The sequence below is a fragment of the Manacus vitellinus genome, unplaced genomic scaffold, assembly GCF_001715985.3.
Source record: "Manacus vitellinus isolate BGI_N305 unplaced genomic scaffold, ASM171598v3 scaffold_58_pilon, whole genome shotgun sequence".
Lineage (NCBI taxonomy): Eukaryota > Metazoa > Chordata > Aves > Passeriformes > Pipridae > Manacus > Manacus vitellinus.
In genome coordinates this window covers 1,138,035-1,151,477 of record NW_021940671.1, presented here as the reverse complement: position 1 = coordinate 1,151,477, position 13,443 = coordinate 1,138,035, and the positions used below count along the sequence as shown (strand labels likewise).

The 13,443-nt window shown below is 42.8% G+C and overlaps 2 protein-coding genes across 3 annotated transcripts in view; one reads left to right on the top strand and one right to left on the bottom strand.

Annotated features, from left to right (window-relative positions):
* Window positions 1–9,778, bottom strand: part of CUNH12orf43 (chromosome unknown C12orf43 homolog) — a 16,015-nt gene extending 6,237 nt beyond the window's left edge. The window contains 3 exon segments of the mRNA XM_018081915.2: window positions 1,443–1,453; window positions 1,455–1,642; window positions 9,610–9,778. Of these exon segments, the coding sequence (XP_017937404.1) occupies window positions 1,443–1,453; window positions 1,455–1,528 (85 nt within the window). The 5' untranslated portion in view covers window positions 1,529–1,642; window positions 9,610–9,778.
* RNF185 (ring finger protein 185) lies at window positions 113–12,635 on the top strand. 2 transcript variants are annotated; one of them, XM_018081914.1, is made up of 8 exons: window positions 113–296; window positions 3,317–3,482; window positions 4,542–4,770; window positions 6,378–6,396; window positions 7,004–7,116; window positions 7,656–7,710; window positions 9,643–9,760; window positions 11,041–12,635. In XM_018081914.1, exons 3-8 carry the CDS (start codon window positions 4,592–4,594, stop codon window positions 11,136–11,138), a joined length of 582 nt encoding a protein of 193 aa, XP_017937403.1. In that variant the 5' UTR covers window positions 113–296; window positions 3,317–3,482; window positions 4,542–4,591; the 3' UTR covers window positions 11,139–12,635. The 2 variants fall into 2 exon arrangements, with proteins under 2 accessions (XP_017937403.1, XP_008924006.1); XM_008925758.2 differs by lacking the exon at window positions 113–296 and having other exon boundaries at window positions 2,866–3,482.
* Window positions 12,636–13,443: the final 808 nt, after the last annotated feature.

Below are 13,443 nucleotides of genomic sequence, written 5' to 3'. Positions count from 1 at the left end.
CGGCTCTGGGGATGTACAGGGGTCTGGCCCTGGTAATGTCACGGGCATCAGTTTCTGGTACATGGCATTACTGACATTTCGAGAATTACTTATATGTTAAGAATCGCCTATTGCTTCTCAAACCACGTCATTGCTGTCGTATTTGGTGTTATTTTCACGTTTTCTGCTAACCCGGTCAGCCCGGCACGTCCCTGTCACGGCGCTGCAGCCCAGCTCGGGCAGCATTACCCGAGTGCTTATAGCAGTGCTCTTTGTTTGGTTTGGTTTTTTTTCTTTTTCCCTTTGGACTTTGTGAGGTAAGAGGATAATATCTTTGTTAAAAGGTTTTTCTTAGGGTCTATATTAAACCTTTATGGAATGGATAAAAAAGTAATTACTTTAATCGCTTGAGGTTTTTCACTGTTTGCGTTCGTGAGGTGCCTCGAATCCTTGGGGTTCCCAAAACAGCCCCTCAGCTGGGCCCTCTCCCCGGGAACAGGGGCCGTAACACAGAAGTACGTTGCAGAATCCCAATTAAAGAAACGAGGCCAAGCAAGGGCACGTTGGGCTGGAAGGCAAATGGCTGGTTTTGCAAGAGCAAGTGATCACATGAGTTTTGAGACCACTTCGTGCTAATACTGAAAAGCTGGTGCCCGGTGCTGTGCAGGTTGCAGGAAGTGAAAAGATGAACTCGGGAAATGTTCCCAAGGAGTTAAAATGTAACAGGTTTGGGAGACAGAAAAGAGTAAAAAGGTATCGAGAGATAAATGGATATTTAATGATTAACAGAAGGACAGTCGTGTTTGCTAAGAATATCTAAAAATGACTGTCAAGAAGTCAGTGTACTTTCTTCTAGGCCCTGTCAGCAATTATCAGCTGAGGTTACCTGGTTGTTATATTTGAAGCCCAGGCAATTGTAATAGGTTAGATATTAGATTTTTGTTTGACTTTTGAGTGGGTGTATTTATACTACTCTGAGTATTAGTTTTAGGTTGAGATAGAATTTCTGATGTTAATATTCCTTTCATAAAATTTGTCACACGTGTCAGAAAATGTCACTGTAGTGATAAGAAAAATAATCCAACAAGTTTTCTTTTTGATTTAAACTGCAAAAGGTTCAGGAACTAAATCCGAGCTTGTTTTGCAAACAAACTAGCTTTGGATTATTTCAATTTCAGTAATCCTAGATAAAGTAAGATTTTTTTTTTTTTCTGCATGCTTTAACTTGTAGTGGAAACTCTGCCAGTCTGGCTTGAAGCGTTTTTCCTATGTTTTTAGGGTTGGGTCAGTGCACCTTGGCAAAGGCAGTCATTCTCATTTGCTGGGTTCAGAAACGGGACCTGTGACAGCAGCCATTCAGCTCCTGCAGTAAAAGGTCTTTCTTGCTGCCAGTTGGTGAGATCTGTACCCAGTGCTTACACAATACATTGAAAATACTAAACCAGACCCTCCCTTGCACTTACCCCCATCGTGGAGCTCCCGGCTGTCCCGGTGTCCCGTGTGCCTCCCCGAGGACCAGTTCCACCATCTCATGTATCTTCACCTCCATGTCTTCTTCAGCTCCACCAGACTTTTTTATTTAGGAAGCTGACTTGCAGTAGAGTTCCTTGTTTCTTGACTGTCCATCCACTTGATTCTCGGGTGTAGTAAATGTCAGAACGGTCTGTTGGGATATCATAGGGATCATGATTTAAAGGAAATAAACAGTTAATATAGGTGGCTTTTAAGTAACAAAGATGCTGTTTTCCTGTCAATACCTAAAGAGCAAAAAAGTAAGGAGAAAAGACAAGATCTTTAAATGCTCTCTGTTAGATATCAGCTGATTTTTATATCCTTTCACTTGTTTGCTACTTATCATGCTTCTGGGCTTGATTTGGAGACCAGAGTTTGGCAAACCTCCACTGGCAACTCTAAATTCTGTTTACTTAACCCCAAAAGTCATCTTCTATACCAGTGTACTCACAGTCTTCCTTCTGAACTCTAAATCAAAATGAAAATGGGGTTGGTTTGGCCTGTTGTCTTGATTGTTGGTTTTTTTAGTGTGTGGTTTGCTTATGGTTTGTTGGTTTGGGGTTTTTTTCCCTAAAGAGTTTTGTCTCAGAGCTGAGGTAGTTCAAGTGACAGTTCAACAATTTTGAGCTCGTTCTACACTCAGAGCAGGTGAATTTGCAGTTGAACATTGACTTCAGGATCCACAGGGCACACTCACAAGTGACACAATATATGATTAACAAATGGAAATGAGCCACTGGATACTGTTTCATGTTTGCTTCTTTGCACATGTGCAGCTGGACTGGCAGATGAACAGACCCAGCAGCACTTGTTACAGACCTGGGTGTGTTAAATGATATCCCAGGGACAAGAGCAAATGTGTGAGAAGGCTTTTCAGGATGAGACTGATTATTTTTACTGTTGTGTTTTGATATATTTTTGATATTTTAAATTGGTTATATCCTAATAAGTCATTGGGCCCAATCAGCCAGTGGACAAATAATTAGGAGGGGATCCCCAGTACAGACTAAGGAATGACCCTCTTCTGGGACAGGAGATCCAGTACCTCCTGTGTTGTATCATTTTGATCTTTCTTCTTCTTCTTAGCCGTTTTATTTCATTTCATTTCCTACTGATAGTTCAGTAACTTAATGATTTATTAATTTTTCACAGTTACTGAAAGCTAAGGGTTTTTTTAGTAGGTGCTGGTGAAGATACAGATTTTATCTTTTTGATAAGTTTCCAGATTTGTGGTGTTAAATTTATGGAATTTAATTTGTAGAAAATTACATTTTTTTCCACATTGTTTTAAGGAACACAGAAATTAATTTATTTGTCTCTTCTACATCCTTTCCTTGTGTTATATGTCAAGACATAAGACACAGAAGACCCAGACATTCCATAAAGTAATGCTGTGTTTTTTACAGTGTGTTGAACTCCTTAGTTTTAATGAGGTTCTCTAAATTTTGATATTTATATATATGGGTCCAGGTTGGTGAGTTTTCACGTAAACTACTGAGTAAGACAGGCTGAAGATTCTGGTAGTAAGGATGTGTGAAAAATCCAAGTGTCTTTAGCATATAGTTTGTGGGCTGGCAGCATTTCCATCTGCCTTGAACAGACAGGAATTTGGATTCTGTACAATGCACTGAGTGTAAATGAAGTCATGGTGTGAAATGCTGAGAGTCAGCACTGCTGAAAGCAGCGTATGTTGAAGTGCAGCATCTGTGAATACAAAGCTGCCCTTCTGGGACACTGTGCAAAATGATGTAACTGAGTGAAAAAGCTCTGCAGAAATACATTCCACCTGCTGGAACTGAGTGTCTCTGCTGCAATACTTCACCAGGCTTGAGTGTGAGGCTTCCTTGACCGTGCTGTGGGACTGTGTGGTATGACAAAAGCTGCTGGCAGCAACAGCCAGAGATCCTGAGGTTTTCTTTTGCTGCCCTGCACCTGTTCTGCAGCTCTGCTACAAAGAGGTGACCCCAAGGAAAGCCTTTAATGCCTGTGGGGTGAGTTTGCAAAAAAATTCCTCTGAAAAATTCAAGTTGCCCTTTGAAAGTGCTTCACTGTTTGTACACTTGCAAAAAGGTCAGATAATCACCTGTTTTTTCTCATAACCTTAACTAAGTATTCCTGTTCCTGCAGCAGCAACATGTCAGAGTTTCATGGAAAGCACAGTGGAATATTTTAAACATTTTTGTTTTAGTGAATTAATATATCTAACTGCTGAAACTCTCTTAGTTCTTAGATTAAAAATATTACACTGCTAAGAGTGTTTGTTTCTGGAAATGTAAATGCCTTGTGCTGAGTCTCAAAGATTTAGGTACTGTGGAATTTACATATCAAGGATGAGACTGTGGAGGTTGTTGCTACTGAAGTAAAATAAATGGTGTTCCCTGCTAAATATGATGATGTTAATGAGTAGTGAGTAAAATTAAAGAGCATTAAGGTACCATTTTTAGTACTTCTGCATTACTACTGCATTAGAAATGCTTGATAGTTTGAAAGTACTAGAAATGTTTGATAGTTGTATCAACACACTGCTGTGATAGCAGCAATATACGGCTCAGGAGACAAATCAAGTTCTAAGCTGCCTTTGCTTATCATTATTATCATTAATATTCCAAACTAATGAACACTGAACTCTGCATCGTCAGTCTGTCCAAACTGAGAATGGCTTCATGATTAAATCCCATTTCAGACTGCACTTGCAGTTCTAACTTGTCTTGAATTTTGGAAGAGCGTGTGTGACTAGGTGAGCTCATTCCTCTTCCAGCAAATGGCATTTCTGAGAAAATACAGGGGGGTTGTTTAGGCTGTGGATCTCAGTTGCTTATCAGTAACAGTAAAATACAGGTCACACACCAGCCAGGTCATACTACAGGACTGTAAAGTAGCTTAGTTTCTAAAAAAAGATCCCTCTTGGCTATGTTAGACTAAAACCATCAACAACAGGATTCAAGAGCTTCTTAGATAAATCACTACCAGTTTGGAACAGGACCAGAATGCAATGTTATAATGGCAAGAAGTTGGGTTTGTTTGTTTTTTTTTCCCTTTCTCACTGCTAGGATTCCAACAGGAAAATTTTCTTGACCTTGTGTCTGGGTAGTTCTTGAGGATGGCAAGCAAAGGACCCACAGCTTCTGCATCAACCAAGAGCTCCAGCACTGGAGGGACCAGTGGCAGCAGCAGCAACGGTCCCGGGGACAACACTAATCAGGACAACACTTTTGAATGTAACATCTGCCTGGACACTGCCAAGGATGCAGTGATCAGCTTGTGTGGGCACCTCTTCTGGTAAGTGCTCCCACCCCCACAGCTCAGCCTGTAGATCAGCACCATCCAGCTGATCCCATAGAATCCTGTGCTTTTTATAATTTCAGATGCCAAATGTCCTGTATGAAATGAGTAAGGACCAGGGGTTTGGTTTGGGAGAAGCTTCTCGGCTGTTGTTCTTTGCTCACGGTCCAGGAGGGGGTTTCTTGCATCTTACACTTCTGTACTTCTGGCCCTTCCTGTAAGAGTTGGACTCGATGAGCCCTGTGGGTCCCTTCCAACTCAGAATATTGTGATTATTTTGTAAAAGCAAACAAGCAGCCCCACACAGACAGTTCAGAGCTCATTGATACTGCTTGTGTTATTTTATTTGTACTGTCTGGCCTAGCACAGACATCTTCTTTAGACCTTTCTAACCTGTGCAGACCTAAACCTGCCTTTGAATCCAGGTCATGGAGGCCAAACTGTAGTTTCTCCCACAGGCTTGGCTGTTTTTTCCTTTGAAACCATAAAAAGGAAAAAAAAAAGGCAATAAGCTTTTCCATGTGGGGTATTTCTCTTTTTCCATGGTATTGCAGTTGTAATAGGAACTTCTCAGTTCTTTGATCTGACATGGAAATAATGTACAGCACAGATATAATACACGTGCAGCATTTCTAATTTGGGTAACTTGGTTTGAATATACTCTTTCTTGAATGTTAGGAAGTTGTTAAGGATTGACATGGCCAAATGTGGGGGTTTGGGGGGTTATTTTACACAGTAGGCTAAATCTTTAATAAAAAGAGGCCTAAAAGAGCATTTCTTTTCTGTGTAAATGTACGTAACATCTGAAAATCCAGATTTTTTATTTGAGGAGATGGAAAATCACTGGCTAATGGCTTGTTAAGATAAAATTAGATTGAATTATTGCACAAAGGGATCTGGAAGAATGGAACCTTAAAAATAGCATGTGTCTTGTCTGAATAGGGTTGTCGAGACCATTTTGAGAGCAGATGGCTGTTTGCAGTTTTGTCTTGTAGCCTTGTTTTCTTTGACCTTTTTTTAATTTGCCATATTAATTTAATCTGTATAATGGGAATTTTTCTGCCCTGAGCAACTGGGTCTGACCCAGCTGACCCTGCTCTGAGCATCAGGTTAGACTACAGGCTACCTGAGGTACTGTCCAGCCTGAGTTATTCCATGATTCTGTGAATGTGGCTGATGTTTCAGCTAAATCTTTTAAGATCCTGAAGTCTCATTACTGACATCTTGCTCATTTGCATCTTAGCTCAGAGATATCTTTCCATGGTCTCAGAATAGCCAGTTTGCACAGTGAACCCCAGGACTGATGCAGCCTCTGTGTGGGCCTTTGGTGTGGAAGGGGACGAGGAATCGAAGGGGATATGCACAGAACCACCTTTGCTGCTTAGATTGTGTAACCTGAAAGAACCAGTGGAGATCAGTCTTGGGCTGTACTTTCAAAAATTACTTTAATGGGAGGTTACAGAACTGGCCCAGCTGGATTCCAGGGTTCTGCTGTGGCCAGGCCGTGCTGTCCGTGTACATTTGTCGGATCGAGTTGTCAGTAACTAATTCTATTTTCCTCCTTTTTCTGCTCTGCGAACAAATTGTCCTGGGAATGCTCACAGTTGGCCTTGTTTACATCAGGTAAGACAGGTTTCCTTTTACTTTGTCTTTCATCAGCTCCTGTTGCTCAATAAAGCCCTTGGTTCTCTGGAGTATCCCCCTCTTTTTAAATGTACTTTTCTTTCCAGGGCAATCACAACCTGCTAATGCAACTGCATGTGCAACACCTTGCAAACTGCTCTTTCAGCATGAAAACTTAATTCTGTTCCACCTGAGCATTTCCAGTATTGGTAGAATTACTGTAGGGGGTTCCTTTGCAGGTTTAAGTGCTGGGTGTACTTCTCTCTGCATTTGTAATGTTTTACATTGTGGTACCTTATGGAAAAGCTGGGTGAAAGGAGGGTGTCTGCACTTAGCCCTGGGCCTATGCAGGACTCTTGGCACTGTTTATTTCTTCATATTTTACTCCAGGGCAGGTCTGAATGTGTGCACATCAGCAAGTGGATCATACCAGAACAACAGCCAAAGTGCCAGCTCCATTTTGGAGAGCACTTGGCACTTATTAAAATGGTTTGCTCTGGGGCTTTCTGAGGAATTGCTAAAGTCTCTCTGCCTGGCTGCAAATGAGGTTTGGATATTGTTGTTTCATGGTCATTTACTAGTTTCCTTATCATGTCCTTTCTTTTAGTGGCTAGAGACCAGGCCAAACAGGCAAGTGTGTCCTGTATGCAAAGCAGGAATCAGTCGAGATAAAGTTATTCCTCTGTATGGAAGAGGTAGCACTGGGCAGCAGGACCCCAGGTAAGAAACCTAAATACAACTATTTTTGTTTGAAAGCTAAAGATGAAACTTTAGTTAGCTGTCTTAAGATTAATCTGTCAAAGTGCTGGATTCATAATTCGTAATACTTTGTCAAAAGATAGATAGAACTGACATTTCTGCCAAATATTTCTGGCTTTTTCAGGGCCTGGGTTTACACACCTCATTTCATGTTCAACTGGCAATTCATTTGAATTTTAACTGGGTGTTAATTATCAGTTACAAGTGGCAGGTTGCAATGATTGTTATCTGGCTGGATAAGCTCCTATAAAATGTTCATGTCCTGAGTTTTTAGCCTTTGCAATGGGACTTCTGTTATTCAAAAGCACAGCAATAATTTGGGGATGTGCTGCTGAAGGTCCAGGAGCTGGGGGTTGGCTCTCTCACACACTGCTCCAGCTCTGCTGCAGCCTGGCCCTGTGGGACCGAGCTTTGTGGTTGCTCTGCCTTATTAGCCAGGCTATTGCAGACACTGCTGTCATGTGTCCTTGCACTTGAGCTAATTTCATAACTTCCTGCAGAGAGAAAACTCCACCACGACCCCAAGGACAGAGACCTGAACCAGAGAACAGAGGGGTAAGTGAAGAAACAAGCTTGGGCTGATGAGCTGTTTTTGTTGATGGTGGTATTTATTCCTCCTGGAGGACACAGTGTGTGCTTGAGATCCTGTGTGAGGATCCTGCAGCTTACACATCTTGCTCATCCCCAGTTGGCTGGTCATGAATCATTCATAGCTGTGGTGTGGCAGAAAACTCCATTCCTACAGTACTCTTTAGCATCCCAAAGAACGGGCTAACTTGGATTGTGCTTTGTGAAAATGGCCCAGTGTGGTATCACTGGAAATGCTCTTCATGCTCAATTGTTTCCCATGTAAATACAAGGAACACTTTGCTTTGAAAATCCATTGTGGAAGTGTGTTTCCATCAAAATATACCTGTCATGGAAATACATAATTCATGTATGAACTGGGATTTCTGGCACTGAAACCTGCTTCTGTAATTTCTGTGGGATGTTACTGTACCATGGCATTACAAGCAAAAGAAAGAAGGTATCTGTTGGATACATGTTCATGTGGAGAGGGATCTCTGGTGTTGTTGAGGAGATGACATGGAGTGCATGTAAACAGCAGCTGGCACAGGCTGAGCAGATGTGGGAGAAGGCAGTAGGACAGTTCTTCAGCAGGACCTGATGAAACAGTGGCACATTTCCATGTAACACAGCCTGGGGTCCTCAGGGAGGATTTATCTGCCTCATGCTGCAGGCAAACAACTCTGCTGGGTGTGATTAAGGCACATTTCTGTATTGAATATGTTGGGAGCTCAGCTGTTAAGGGAGTTGCTGCCTTATTAAATCATCTCCTGCACCTTGTTTGAACCTTTGAGCTGGTGCTGCTGGAAGTCAGAGGAGTCTGGTACGAAGACCAGCAGCGATGCTGCCCTCCTGTTCCCTACAAGCCCTGTACCTGCACACAGAGAGCTTTGCTGTCCCTCATAGTTTATGGCAAAGTCCTTGAGAAGAGTCACAGTCAAAAGACCAACTCCTCAAATCAAGGCTCGGTTCAGAAATGTTTGGCTTTTATTATATGAGTGAAATCATCTTTGTCCTCCCACTGTTGGGAGGTGACAGACCAGAGGGTCTTTCAGAACTGGTATCACTGTTTCAGTTCTGAGATGAGGGCAGGTGGCTGGATTACAGAAGTGTGGGCTCTCAGCAGTTTTTAAACATGACACAACTCTCTAGATCCACACACTGCTGGTCCTCCAGTAGCACAGTGCTTCTCCACAGCAGGATTCATCTCCATTCACAAGACTTGTCTTTTGACTTGATGTGGTGTTTTAGTCTGGATCCCATGGGGTCAGTGTTGCATTGTAACTCTTCCTTTTTTCCTCCTTTCTTTATGTCTTGCATTCCTGCCCCAGGTGACTTTATCTGACACCTTAATTAGAGTCCCCCTGGTAAATTTTTTTTTTTGTACTATTCCTTATAATGCTCTTTGCATCCCACTGGCAATTTATCACTTCACTGAGTGTTTGAATGATGCACATGTATCAAGAAAATCAATGTAGATTATTTTTTTAAAATGCCTTTCTTATAGTTATGTGGCTAATAGCTATTAACACACAATACATTGTTTAGACATTCTAAATAGGATTGGTAATGTTGATTTTGATACATTGGCAAATATCTACTACTTTAAGCTGAGAAATGTTACAGATACACTTTTGTGAACTTGTGGCTTTCAAGCAAAAACTGTGGTTCCTAGTTTTCATTTTCTCAAAGTTTTGGGTTGCTCTGCAAAGTTTGCTACTGTGTGAAACATTTTAAAACCAGGAGAACTAAGGAGATATTTACAATAGTGTGTCGGAGGGAAAGTTGTCAGACAGCATGGCCTTCCTTTAGGTGGAGGAGAGCCAGAGGGAGGGAATGTCTGCACTTCTACACAATATTCTGAAATAGGCTTTAAATGATTGTTACCTTTTTTGTCTCCTGCTGCTTTGTTCTCTGCAGGGGTTCCAGGGCTTTGGCTTTGGTGATGGTGGCTTCCAGATGTCCTTTGGAATCGGGGCGTTTCCCTTTGGTATATTTGCAACAGCCTTCAACATAAACGACGGGCGACCTCCTCCAGGTACCACAGATCCACCTCCACCTCCTGTCACAAACATGTTACAAACTCCCTTGTAACTCTGAAACAAATAACCTGCTACAATGACAGAATGTTCTCAGCAATAACAAGTGCTGTGAACAGAAACACAACATGAGGGCACAGCACAGAACATGGTTTATGGCTGACACATTTTGTACACGGGCTCATAAAGAATCAAGTTTGTCCCTTCCGTATCATTTAAAGGCCCTCCTGGGGGAACAGTGGCACTGGAGAGGGACAGTGGCACTGGAGACTTCTCCCCTTTAATTCAGATGTCTCCTCTGGTACTCAGCAGACTCCCTCTGAAAAATGAGACAAATTGGACTAGAGTTTCTAATAATAAAAAGGAGTCACTAGGGGTGTATGAAGGAGACCTAGATTTTGAAAACAGCAGGAAAGGACCATTTCCTGCAAGATGAGAAGGAAAAATTTAAACGTGCTCTGTACCACGAAATAATGAATGCAAAGATTGTTCCTTTTTCAGAAATTTATCTCTGAGACAGTCATCTGTATTCCACAAGAAGTAACTTACTAGTGAAATTATTTTGCTGGTTTTGATTAACAAAAACCAGTTGGGTTACTCCAAGTGGTGACCTTGCTCTCTGAAAATTAAGTAATCCCTAGAAAACCTCTTCCCCATCTGCACTGGAGACAATCTGAGTCTGTCTGTTTTGAACAAGAAAACTTACTGCCCAGGATTTTCTGGACTTCCTCTGTGAATGGTTGTGCCTGGCAAATCTTCCACCATGTCATATGGCACAGGAATTACGAGGAAGAAACTCATTCTTCATGTCACAGCTGTGTTGCCACAGTCCTGTGCTATCCTTGGGTCCAGTTACCTTCCCTATTAACCATAGTTAAGTGTCCCCTAAAAATCTGTGTGTGTGGTGACTGAGCCAGGAGTGTGTAAATATGTGCTGTTGTAACAGCCATAATTTAACCAACTCCTTTATCTGTTTTTCCTTGGTGGATTCAATGCAGCAGTTCCAGAAAGGCACAGCTTGAGTTTTAGAGCTCATGTGCTTTTCATTAGTTCTCTTGGCCAGGGCTGCACAGCTCTGACCCTTTTACCATTTCCTTGTTCAGAGGTTTCACCTTGGTGGGAAGGAACAGAGGCAGCTCAGGTAGAGGTAGTGAAGTTCTTTGGGAACAGTGAACTTGGCTCAGCACTGTCTACTGTGTTCAGAGTATGCATGATCCTGGAGAAGAGGAAAGAGCTGAACTGTTTTTTGTTTCTTTTTTTTTCACTTCCTGTTTTCCAGCTGTTCCAGGGACTCCTCAATATGTGGATGAGCAGTTCCTTTCCCGCCTCTTCCTGTTTGTGGCACTGGTGATAATGTTCTGGCTGTTGATTGCATAAATCTTTTCCATTATTCTATATATTCATGACCAACAAGGCCACTGAAACAGTTACAAACTGCATCCCCATCCCACTTTAAACCTCTTGGTCTGGTTCCGTAGCTAACTATGGGCTTCAGGAATTGGTGGTACCACAGCACAATGAGGAATCTCGCATTTTGCACCAGAGTTGCAAATTAAACATTGGTTAAAAAGCATATTTCAGCTCAGATATCTTGTACAACAGGTTCCTGCCACAAACCACGGGCCTAGCGTTGAGCTGTGCTCCCAAGGGAGTGCTGCTCTGAAATCCTGTGCCAATCAGTGACACCAGGTCTGTGGGACAGACAGGGACCCCCAGGTAGACTGGGCAGGTCAGGAAACTTCTCCAGTGTGACCAGTGTCTCATGCTTTGCAACCACGATGGATCTGCCAGAGCTGCAGATGTTATTTAATGTCTCCATCAACATCCAGCCTTCTCCAGGAAATCACCTGCAGCACTGCTGACACTCTTTGGGCACAGCACGTGGTGCAAATGGAACCAGGTCCGGAGACTGGTTCCTTTTCCTGCTGTTATTTCCCGGCGTGATGGAAACCCCTTCCTGACGTGGTTCTGACGGCTGCTGGAAGAAGGGATACAAATTTATGCTGCAATTTTTTAAAGCCTGAACATGCTGGAGCCAGACACTGGAAGATTCTCTGGCTGTGGAGCCGGGTGAGGCTGGACACAGCCGCTGCCTCACCCAGCCCAGTTCCTCACTGACCAGCAGTGTTGTCTCCCCTGGCTCTGCACAGCCCCGGGGCTGCACTCGTGGATAATCCCCTCACCCCTCACAACCTCCTCACGGTAGCCACAGTTATCCCCTCCCAGGCCTTTGAGACTTTCTACGCAAGGTCATGTCCTCCAAATAAAATCCTATTACAGATCCGAGATCAGCTCGTTCGGGGAGAGGAACAAAAGGCATCTTTACGAGAGGTTTGAGGCTAAACCTGTCATCCTGTAAAATTGCACAGGAGGAAAAATGAGATCCTGCCTTTGCCAGCACATGCACGGTAGGGAACACTTGGAAGACCTTCTCTCTGCAGGTGCACACAGCTTCTCCGAGCCACAGCAGAACGGCCACAGCACAAGAGTCTCTGCAGTATCTACCAAAGAGTTTAATTTGAAGTGCTGGAGGAGACCACAGCCATTAATGTGCTGAGGGGATATTTCAGAAGGTGAGCACTCTGTAGCCGTTTTGGAATCCTGCTGGGTATTCAGCTTTAAAGAGTACTCCTGATGTATTTGTGTAGATTCCTTCACAACAGCAGATTAGAGAGATTCCCTAGCAAGATGAACAGTTTTCATATTTCTCTGACTAGGCAATTCCACTTTTTTTTTCTCTTATTGTTTTTAGATTGTTTCGATTCAGGTCGCTGATAGTCTCATTGATTTCCTGCAAGATGAATATTGTGACTTCTCTGGTGATAGACAGAAAACTGACAAAACAAATCAACAAATAGAAACTTTGTTTCAATAGCTTGGGGTTTTTCTAGTGTATATGGAAGAGGTTCCTGGGCAGGACACCTTAATTGTTGTAGAAGCTTATTTATGTGATTATAAACTGTTCACTTTTAGTGTCAAGACAGAGGATGACTGAAGTTAACTTGCCTACCTCCAAAGCTCCATCTGGCAAGTAGAATGTTGCAAAGCTTCTGCAGTGTTTTGCCACATGTGGTCAAATTTATACCTGACTGGATGATAATCTGGCACAGTATATTGCTCAACTATTTATAGTTGAAGTGGTGCTTCAGCTTTTGTTGTGTGGCACTTTTGGGAAGCTGAACTTCTGCACAGGGTTCTTCTCAAGTGCATAACATGTAACTGGGGCCCTTTCCAGGAGAAAGGCTGTTTGTGTGGCTGTCCTGCAATGTCGCAGCTTCGGGCTCCTCTCCTGCTCCTCTCCTGCTCAGCCAGCACCACCTGCTGATGGGAAGGGAGGGCCCATGTGGTGGGAAGGGATGGATTCCTTCTCCTTTTTGAGTGGAGAAACTCGCTGCTGGGAGCAGAGGTCGTCCAGGGAGAGGAGCAGTGTATCCCTTGGAAGCCTTTTTCCCATAAAGAGGAGAGAGAACTGACTGCAATAGGTTCAAGAGGTATTGAAACATATTTAACTAGGACTTATGTTTTAAAATACGGAATTTTAATGCATTGGGGGGCCTTCCATCTATGGGTGAGAGATATAATGCATTTAGAGGAGGCTGCAGAAACATGACTGAGAGCTCTTATTTTCGGGCAATTCCAAGATTAAATCGTCTAAAAGTGTTAACGCTTGGTTCCCCCCTTT

Excerpts from the sequence above, each read along its gene's own strand:
- RNF185 (XM_018081914.1), top strand. The coding sequence starts at position 4,592 with ATGGCAAGCAAAGGACCCACAGCTTCTGCATCAACCAAGAGCTCCAGC. Across the intron at positions 7,117-7,655 it reads ACTGGGCAGCAGGACCCCAG|AGAGAAAACTCCACCACGAC; the intron begins GTAAGAAACCTA and ends AACTTCCTGCAG. Across the intron at positions 7,711-9,642 it reads CTGAACCAGAGAACAGAGGG|GGGTTCCAGGGCTTTGGCTT; the intron begins GTAAGTGAAGAA and ends TGTTCTCTGCAG.